The sequence below is a fragment of the Nematolebias whitei genome, chromosome 7 (genome assembly GCF_014905685.2).
Source record: "Nematolebias whitei isolate Nwh7 chromosome 7, NemWhi1, whole genome shotgun sequence".
In the NCBI taxonomy this organism is placed as follows: Eukaryota; Metazoa; Chordata; class Actinopteri; order Cyprinodontiformes; family Rivulidae; genus Nematolebias; species Nematolebias whitei.
The window spans coordinates 21173108-21183565 of NC_056504.1; the positions used below are offsets into that span (position 1 = coordinate 21173108).

The 10458-nt window shown below is 39.0% G+C and overlaps 1 protein-coding gene across 1 annotated transcript in view; it reads right to left on the bottom strand.

Moving 5' to 3' along the window:
- LOC119411752 (band 4.1-like protein 2) overlaps nucleotides 1-10458 on the bottom strand; it is a 126213-nt gene that overhangs the window by 86231 nt on the left and 29524 nt on the right. Inside the window, exon 5 of the mRNA XM_037678678.1 lies at nucleotides 6568-6696. Coding sequence (XP_037534606.1) covers nucleotides 6568-6696 — 129 coding nt within the window. The remainder of the gene's footprint in view (nucleotides 1-6567; nucleotides 6697-10458) is intronic.

Here is a 10458-nt window from a genome sequence, read left to right on the forward strand (position 1 = left end):
TTGAAGGAATGTGCTGATCAGCTCTGTGAGGTGCTGGCAGACACCTACACCTCACTTACCCTGAAGACAGTTCCCACCTGCCCGAAGACTGCCACCATCATCCCAGTCCCAAAAAGCTCTACAGTGACTGGTCTGAATGACTATCGGCCAGTGGCCCTCACCCCGATAGTCGCTAAATGCTTTGAAAAACTGGTCATGACTCACATCAAAACAACCATCAATATCAACAAGGATCCTCATCAGTATGCATACCGTGAGAACCGATCAACAGAGGATGCAATCTCCTCTGTGGTCCACACTGCGCTCAACCACCTGGAGCAGAAAAACTCTTACGTCCGTATGCTCTTTGTGGACTTCACATCCGCCTTCAACACCATGATCCCCCAAACCCTGATGGACAAACTATCCACACTAGGACTAAGCCCCTCCATCTGCAACTGGGTACTAGACTTTTTAACAAACAAACCACAGTTAGTGAGGATCCACAACCTCTCCTCCTCCACCATAACCCTCAGCACTGGCTCTCCTCAGGGATGTGTGTTGAGCCCCCTCCTGTTTACTCTGCTCACATATGATTGTGCAGCTACCCATCCAGGCTGTCACATTGTAAAGTTTGCAGATGATACAGCGGTGGTGGGATGCATCACAAACAATGATGAGTCCAGCTACAGGCAAGAGGTGGAACACCTGGAGAGCTGGTGCAGAGAGAATAACCTTCACATCAATGTGAAGAAGACAAAGGAAATGATTGTGGACTTCAGAAGGAACAAAAACACCTACACCCCCCTGAACATAAGAGGATCTGCGGTGGAAGTGGTCTCCAGCTACAAGTACTTGGGTGTACACATGAATGACAACCTCAGCTGGAGCAACAACACCACCAGCCTGATCAAGAAAGCTCATCAGAGACTCTACTTCCTCAGACGGCTGAGGCGAGCTGGTCTGGGAAGCTCAGTCCTCACCTCCTTCTACAGGTGTGCAGTGGAGAGCATCCTGTGCTCGAGCATCAATGTGTGGCATGGAGGCTGCACAGCTGCAGAAAGAAAAGCTTTGCAGAGAGTGGTGAAGGCTGCACAAAAATCTGTTGGAATCAGTCTCCCCACCATCACAGACATCTACACCTCCAGATGCAGGAAGAGGGCCACCTGCATCATGAAGGACCCAACTCACCCAGCACACACACTTTTTGCCCCACTCCCCTCAGGAAGGAGGTTAAGGAGCATTAAGTGTAGAACCACTAGACTGAGGAACAGCTTCTACTCTGAGGCTGTTAGACTCATGAATCTCTAACTAGAATAATCACTGTGAAAAACCATATCATGTTGCTGCTGATCTGTTTCATGTTGCTGCTGATCTGTTTCATGTTGCTGCTGATCTGTTTCAATGTTGATGTGTTCATGCGTGCACATCTGCTCAGACTCGTGTTCATGTTTGTGCTGATGTTCAATGTTTTATGTTATGAGTGCTTAGTGTATATTTAGTTTATGTTTTTCTTAGTTCATATCTTAGATGTTATTACTGTTTTTCTTATACATTTTATTGTTGGATGTAACTGGGACCCTGTGTACATAATTTCGCTCCACCACATGTACCACATGAGGTGCGAATGACAATAAAGAAACTCTGACTCTGACTCTGACTCTCTGATAAGGGGAGTAGCACTAGACTGGGTTCAAAATTATTTGAAAGACAGACAGCAGTATGTGAAGTTAGGAGATGTTTGTTCTGGATGTTTGGACATTGTTTGTTGGGTTCCACAGGGGTCAGTCCTGGGTCCCAAACTGTTTATAATTTATGTAAATGATCTATGTGCTGTACTTGAAATAATGAAAAGTATACTATTTGCTGATGATACAAATATTTTTTGTGTTGGAGATGACATGTAACAACTGTTAAATAATGTAACTAATGAATTTAATAGACTTAAAATGTGGTTTGATGAAAATAAGCTGTCCTTGAACCCAAACAAAACAAAAATAATGTTATTTAGGAATTGTCAATCACATACAGAAATTCAAATACAAATAGATGGAGTGAAAATTGAAAGAGTTCATGAAAACAAATTTCTTGGGGTCATTATTGATAATAAACTCAACTGGAAACCACACTGCAAATACGTTCAAAGTAAAGTCTCAAGAAATATCGCCCTCTTAAACAAAGCCAAGTCGGTCATAGAACAAAAAGCATTACATGTACTCTACTGTTCACTAATCTTACCTTATTTAAGTTATTTTGCAGAAATCTGGGGAATTAATTTTTTTTTTTTTTTTTTTCATTTAGCCTTTATTTATCCAGGTTAGTCTCATTGAGCCACGAGAACTCATTTTCAAGAGAGACCTGTTTAGGGAGCACATGGTGGGGTTAAGGGCCTTGCTCATGGGCCCAGAGTGGGGCGAATGAGGGTGGGGGTTAAGTGTGGGTGTTTCACCTACCCCACCCACAATTTTTGATGTTGTCGGGGCCGGGGCGTGAACCGGCGATCTTCGGATCACAAGCCCACCTCTCTAACCTCTGCGCCACCACTCCCCACAAGTTAATTACAAAACCGCACTACAGGCATTAACAATACTACAAAAAAGAGCAATAAGAGTAATCCATAAGGTTGGATTTTTAGAAAGCACTAATACAATAGTTGTAAAATCTAAATTATTAAAGTTCATTGACATAGTGAAACTACAGAAAGCTCAATTCTTTACAAAGCAAAAAATAAGCAATTACCAGAAAACATTCAAAACCTGTTTAAAATTAAGGAGCAAATTTATACGTTAAGGGGGGAATCACAGTTTATGCAACATCAGAACTACTAGAAAAAAACTTTTGTGTATCAGTAAGTGGAGTCAAACTGTGGAATAATTTGAATATTGAACTTAAACAATGTCCAAACATATAACTGTTCAAATTATCATATAAACATATGATTATTGCTGGATATAATATTTAATAATATTACTCAATTATTGTTGTTGTTGTTTTTTTTTGTTTGTTATTTGTTATTGATGCTTTTGTTTTTTGTGAAGTTAAATGAATAATAATTGTTCATTTACTATAGTTAACTTAAATAGATACTATATTGATGGATAAATATCGGTTTAGTTGTTATACTTTATGTATGGATAATACATGTAATGAACGTAAGATTATGTAAGTGGTTAAGGAGCAGGAATTTTGATAAATTTATACTTCTACCCACTCCCTTGAATATGTAAAACAAAAAGTTTTGACATTATGCTTCATGCAAATTTTTTTTTTTTTTTTTACATATTCAAAAAATAATAAACTACAACTAAACTAAGTAGCTCAGTCACGTTCTAGAAACACGACTTAAAAAATGTTTTTTCAAAAAGTTTTGCACAAGTTGTTTAAATTTCCTTATGTTTTGTTGATAAATTGCATTTTGTTTTTAAATCAATCTATTTAAAAAAAAGTTAGTTTTTTTTTTTTTTTTTAACAAAGGACATTGGGGGGCCTGATTGAGATTGTCCATCCACTCTTTGTTCTTGGGCTTTAAGTTGCCCATGTCTGCTTTACAGATACAAACATGGCCATAATTTTCCAGTTTTACAAAACTGGGGTTAAATGCTGGCATGTGAGATACTCCCAACACTTACCATGAGTTCTACACCTAGAGCAACAACTTTGACATTTGACAGAAGCAAGAAAAACTCCACAATTAAGTGCTATTCTTTTAAAAATTGATGATAAATAAGCTACGGGGTCAATTATTTTTTAAACAATTGTCATGAGTGTAGAGGAAAGGGTCCTCAGATCGTTGAATTTTTATTAGTAATTTTATTCTGAAAGGGGCACCACTTACTTTCTGGTTCTTATTAAATCAGACTCAAGTTTTTGTGCTCTAGTGAGTTCTTTTCATATTAAATTCAAATGTCATATATAATAACGCTTTGAGTCAAAGTACAATTTTGTGAAGATTATTATCGATTTTGGTAAACATAAGTGGTCAAAATGATGAGTACAGCTGAAGAATGAATAATGACTTTAATTTGACAACACAAGAAGAGGTTATGGAATTATCTTCTAAACTTTAATATGGTGAATTATGAGGTTCAAAAGCAGAGTAAATTGTCATCTATAAAGTTAACTAAATGAAGTGTTTTGGCTAGATGTGATTTGTCAATTTAGGAAAACTTGATTCTAATTAATAATGATGAATTTTGTTTAGACTGGACAACTTCTTATCTTGTGCATCAGACACTAGCAGAGAGAAGGAGCAGCTTTTCCTACCGATTTGAAGTTCTAGTTCAACTGCACGAGGGTTACCAGGGACTCTCTTGAGATGAGTTAAGCGTCGAAGGTGGGATATCCCTCAACACTGGACATCAGCTGAAATCTGGAGTCGATATTTATCTGGCTCCCGATGGGGTCAGTTGATGCGCTCCCAGAGGGCTGCGTTTTCTCCTTCTGGTGACAAGGAACCTTTTGATGCTTCCTTGAAACATGAGACAAATCTCTGGAACACTTGTCTCTTTTCTGCATGAACTTCTTATCTTCTGGCATAAATTTCCAATTGCTTGACCTTTCTTCTTCAAAAGCTTCCCCAAGACTGCTCTAAACTAAACGTCAGCATCAGCAGGATAATCAAAACTTCTAAGCAGTTTTTACTCATCCATAAACATTTTCAATAGAACTTGTACAAACAACAGTTGAAACCTCTGATTACCAGTTTTTACATCTACTTTCTCTTATGCATGATTAAACTGAGTACTGAACTGAGAAAGGAAGTAAACAAGTTATTTCTTAGCAGTTTTACAGCAAAACATTCAATTGTGTTCAGGAGAACTCAGAAATTTAAATTGTTCAGAAAAATAATTTCTACCGTGGGATGGCAAAAGAGTCCTTGAGGAACAATAGGGGTTATTTCCCACACGCTAAGACTGCAGGACGAATCCTCCCTTTTAGGAAGAGATACACATAATGCTGCAGATGTTATATTTCAAAGGTCAGATGGAAAGGTTCTCACACAAACGGCCTTTCAGCTTTGCTGAAATCATAATAGCAGGTGTGCAATTAATTACAATAACAGATTTTTGTTATTCATTTTTTGTAACGTTTTTTTTTACTGTTCAGCTTTGGGAATGAGAGTCAGTCAGTCTTTCAAAGTGTAAAAAAAAATAAAGTTGATGGTAGAAAAACCTTGATGTGTCCCTACATGAGTGATCTAAAATGATAAATAAAAATGAAATACCTGAGTTCTTTAAGGAATGTCCGTTGCCTTTTAGTAATTGTTTGAACCTAAGATTGTCTTATGACATTAAATTTCAAAATTAGAGCCATTTTGGTCAAACCTTGATGATAACATCATGCACAAGCTCATATGGTATGGTGAGATGTCGTGCTCAGAACAAGTGTTTGGAATGACCTTCATCAATTACCACTCTTAATTTTAGCTCAATATCTACAAAACTGGGAGTGGTGGTGCAGAGGTTAGAGAAGGTGGGCCTGTGATCGGAAGATCGCCGGTTAAAACCCTGGTACCAACAACATCAAAAATGTGGGTGGGGTAGGTGAAGCACCCACACCTGCCCCCATCCTCATTCGCACCACTCTGGGCCCATGAGCAAGGCCCTTAACCCCCACCATCTGCTCCTCCGGGTGTCCTAGATAGCAGCTCTCTGCTCCACACAGAGGGCTGTGGTAGCTCGGTGTCTGTGGTTGTGTCAGGAATGGCATCCGGCGTAAAAATAACTGCCAAGTCTTCGTGCGACTTAGTTCGCTGTGACGACCCCTGAAGAAGGGGGCAGCCGAAAGAAGAAAGAAAGAAAAAAATCTACAAAACTGACTTGGTTATAGCTGTCAGCTGATAGTTGCAGTAACATCTGTCCAGTGATTCATAAAATATTTTACTATTTTGCTAAGATATTTTTGGCTTGACTCCAACAGTTAATGCTAAAGTTCTGAGCAACAATCCTGTGCAGTGAGAAGCACTTGGAGCATGTCCTGGGGAGGGCTCTCAGATACAACTACACCCAAATGTAGCACAATATACAGAATTTAAAATGGTAAATGGACTGTACGTATATAACCCTTTTCTATCTGATCAAGACACTCAAAGTTCTCCTCACTTACCCATTCATACAGCACTCTACTATTTATGTTCAAAGACTAATCAGAGCTTTATCACATTCATACACTGATGGGACACGCATCGGAGGCAATGAGGGGTTCAATGTTGTGCCCAGGGGCACTTCAACATGCGACTGCTGGTGGAATTGAACACCCAACTCTTGCAATGGAGGATGACTGCTTTAACCACTCAGCCACAGCTGCCCCCTGCAAGCATGTAAATCATTTTAATCATGTAAAACTGACAAAGTTTATTTTAAGGTCTGTTAGCTGTGGTGATCATCTTGAATCAGGTTGATCACATTCTGCAAGATTAATAGTTCAAGAGATATTTTGCGGACACAAAAACATTATCACCCACTTTCCATCTTTCAACAGTGGGCAACATTAAAAGGAAATAGTAGCTGCAACAGCAGCATGGATTTATATTCCTTGGCAGCTCAGGGCAGTTTTCTCCTCCATCCTACGTTTTTTGTTTTTGTGTACCTGCGGTGAGATGTGCAGGATGTCGGGGTCCACCTCTGATCCGTTGGTGTTTGTTTCTGTCCTTGTGTCGGCCCTTTTCAGTTTGTGGGCCACACTCACAGCACTGGGGTCTTTCTTTGCCACTGGAGGCTGTAAAACAATAGAAACATACATTAAAAGTGAACATCAGCTGGTTGTGTCCTCTTGATGTTTAGAGTGCGGAAGCTAAATGCTTAATGAAACAAAGGATAACAAGACAAAATGATTTTATTAGGATATGTAGACTGGTTTTACAGCAAACGATGGTGGAACAGCAAGAAAGTATAAAATAAAAGTTTGATTGATAAAAATGCAAAAACAATAGTTTGCACACACAAATACAGCATTTGCAGCAAGGTGGGGTGAATCCAAAAAATGGTGATGATGAAGGATGAGCACGAGCATCTGTATACCTCAGGGTGCGTTCCTTCCTCAGGAAACTTCTCCTCCATGGGAACCTTGTCCCTGGAGCCCATTAGACGGGCGGAGTAGAATCTGGAAGTCTCTTTGAAGTCCTCCCGCCCCACCTCTGGCTGCTGCTTCCGCTCTCCCAACTCTAACATAGACTTGGAAAAGTCCTCCATGCCCAGGTGGAGGTCTGTGATCACAGTGAAGTCCACCTCGGCCTCCAGGCTGGACGTGGAGCTGACCGTCATGCTGGAGCACTTGCGCTCTATGCCCAGTTGGGTTTCCCTAACACAGATCACCATGTCCCGGTCTTGTTCCTCCTCCGAGGCCTCGCACGGTTGAGGCCTCCTCTCTCTAAGATCCTTCTGGTCCAGGAACAAACAAAGAATATCCTCTCTGTTATCACACAGCGACAGGTGTTTGGATCATGGAAAATGGAAGGGGAGTGATGGTTAGCTAACATTTTATTGTAGGAGCTGCATGACACTCGACGAAAAATTCAAAATTATTATGCGTGCAACATATTAAGATAAAAAGAACAAACAAACAAATAATTAAATTAAAACCAATAATTTATTTAATAAACACATCACCCACAGCTCTTCGTGTCAGAGTTTTAAACTAAAATTACCTTGTGGATGAGAACAACACAGGTTAGCTGGTTTGGTTAAAGTATGAAAATAACATTATGTACAAGTTCAGGCAATATTGTAACACGTTGCATCAGGACTTAATTTGAGCCGGATCCTGCTGGAACAGGATCCAGGAACGCTCTTATTTTGACAGGGTGCGTTTCTTGGATCTGATACCTTTCTGGCTTACTAATAATAAAATTATGAACAAATATGTAGAGATATACCTGCGTCCCTGAATGTCATTTTATAACATACTTTATTTCTGTAACTGAGTAGTTCATTCTGTAGAGATGTTTCTGAAAAAGAAAAAAAGAAACTCCTCATCCCTTGAACAATTGAGACAATCCACCCCCACCTCCACTTCAGAACCTGGGACAGTTTAAAGTTTGTTTTCAGCATCTCTAACTCTGGAAAGTGTAAAAAAAAAGACTTTTGGTTGGTAAGGCAACCAAAGATGCAATAAATCTGAATAATATTGGAACACCCTTTCTGTGAACCCCACAAATGGACGTTTGAGTGAACACAGATCACCCAGGATGTCCTGGTATCAACTTGTACCAACCTCCGACCAAGTCTATCCAAGTAATGATCGAAAATAACAGAAAGCCTCTTCTCTGTTCAAAGGAATTCCAGCTTTGACACTTGGATCCTCTTCCTGCATGTAGAAAACGGACAGACTTTTATTCACATTCTAGAAGAATTAATACTGTTTTTTCTGTAATGAAAGAATTGTTTACTGGGAACAACTAAATAACTGCCTTGTTGTTTCCCTTACAGCTGACAATAACCTGTGTAGCCCAAAAGTTTACAAACTTGTTATCTGTTTATAAGATTGACAAAGTGTTTGTATTGTTTATAACCTCATTTAAAATTTACAAGTGTCTTAAATGATTTTATTTGATGACTTTTTCAACAGAACAGATTAAAATAATACTTTTTTAGTGGATAAAAGTTCAGCCCTTCCATTTTGATTGGTTCAAATCGACCACCTCTTTCAAAGCAGAGGTGTGGTCAGTTGTTTACAAGAAAGGAAGACCTCTCAGAATATTGGGAGAGAAAAAAACGAGAGAGAGAGTGAAGAGCAATGATGAAGAAGTGATGAAGACCTCCAGAGGAGGATAAGCTTTAAGATACGACCTACAGAAGACTTCCAAGGAGAAAATTAGCTTCAACTTTGGGCAAAGTTTGATAGAATCCTCTTCAGTGATCCAAACACCTGCAGTTTTCATCAAAGAGTTAACAACAGTTGTCCAGAACTCCAGGAAACACTCCGGCTGACCATTCGAGCCAGTGACCAAACTCATCGTCTTGAGGTTAGGGATGTGAAGGAATTACAACCTTTACATCACAAGACCATCGGATCATAGAGAGTCAAATATCTGGTATCTTTTGGCAGCCTTCGAAGACGACTCCTGCTAGGAACAGCTGACCTGTACTCTGACGGTTGACTCTGGTGTTCAAGAATTTAGATTTTAAACAAATTAGTATTAACTCAGTTCAGTAATTATTTTTCCTTAAAGTTCAGACCAAATTTTAACTATTGAACGATAAAACGTATTTCTTTTAGTTAAATTTGCATGAGTAATCTGTCCTGCTGAAATTTCAAAATTGTTCTACATTGCATCTTGTATTGGTTTGGTAAAGCACATAGAATAATTTCATTGATCTGTTAATCCCTGCGAACAAGTAATTTTTATGGTCACTTAATTTCATTTAACTCCAGTTGTGAACAAAGCCTTCATTTTAAATGTCAGAAATAATTGCCAACAGTTGTTTTTATCATACATAGTTAAATAAACATCACAAAATTGTATTAAAGCGTGTGTGTTTTACTTATGACATCTGAATCCTTCATATAAAAGAACTCATGGTGTAAAAGGGTAATTCGAGGTAATTAAATAATAATCTGAATTGATTTTAAGACCTTCAGACGTTCTCTCAGAGCTGAGAGTGGTGTCCCTTCAAAATAAAATTTGTAACAAATTTTAACTATTAAACAACCCTTCCCGCTACAAATATGACTGCCTTGAACAAATAAAACCTATAATGGATATGTAATCTGAAAATAATTACATAAACAAATATTTTAAAACATAACAAGCTTCCTAATATCACATCAGAGCTGTCCCTTCTACTTCTGCTGTTAAAACAATCTCCGCCCCTAAAAGTTCAGAGGCATGGGCAATTTTATGAAAAACACAGAAATATAATTAAAGCTTTGCACTATGCATACGTTCATGTGCTTTTGTGAACAATCTGATGAGTGAATCCCTGTAAGAATGATCTGAACTGCATGAACTGATGATCTCAGCTCATAAGGCTCTTTGTCGTGCAGTCAGAGTGTTTGAAGTGATGTCGGAGCGACGAGGACGCTTCTCTGAATTGAGCAGGAGGATTGAGAGCCACTTCTAAAAAAGTTAAATCTGGTCCTCTGGACATTCAAAAAAAAACAAAACAAAGCAAATCAACAAACAAATGTAGAAACGTTTCGTCTCTCATCCGAGAGACTTCCTCAGTCTGAGGAGCTGTATTCAGCTCAGTCTCTTAAATAGCACCGTCTCAGAGTGGATCAACCAGTTTTGCTGCTGACAACCAAAACCAGCAGATCACATGCTCAAGAAGGACCATCAGCCTAACAATGGATCATTAGCACACTGATGGCGTTTACTGTTCACAGAGGGCTGAGTGATACTAGCAATCACAGCATTGTAAGAGGGGGACAGTTGAACCCGGTGGCCTCCACCCCTGTTTAACGATGGACGATTTAAAAAAGTTAAATCTGGTCCTCTGGACATTCAAAAAAACAAAACAAAGCAAATCAATAAAAAAA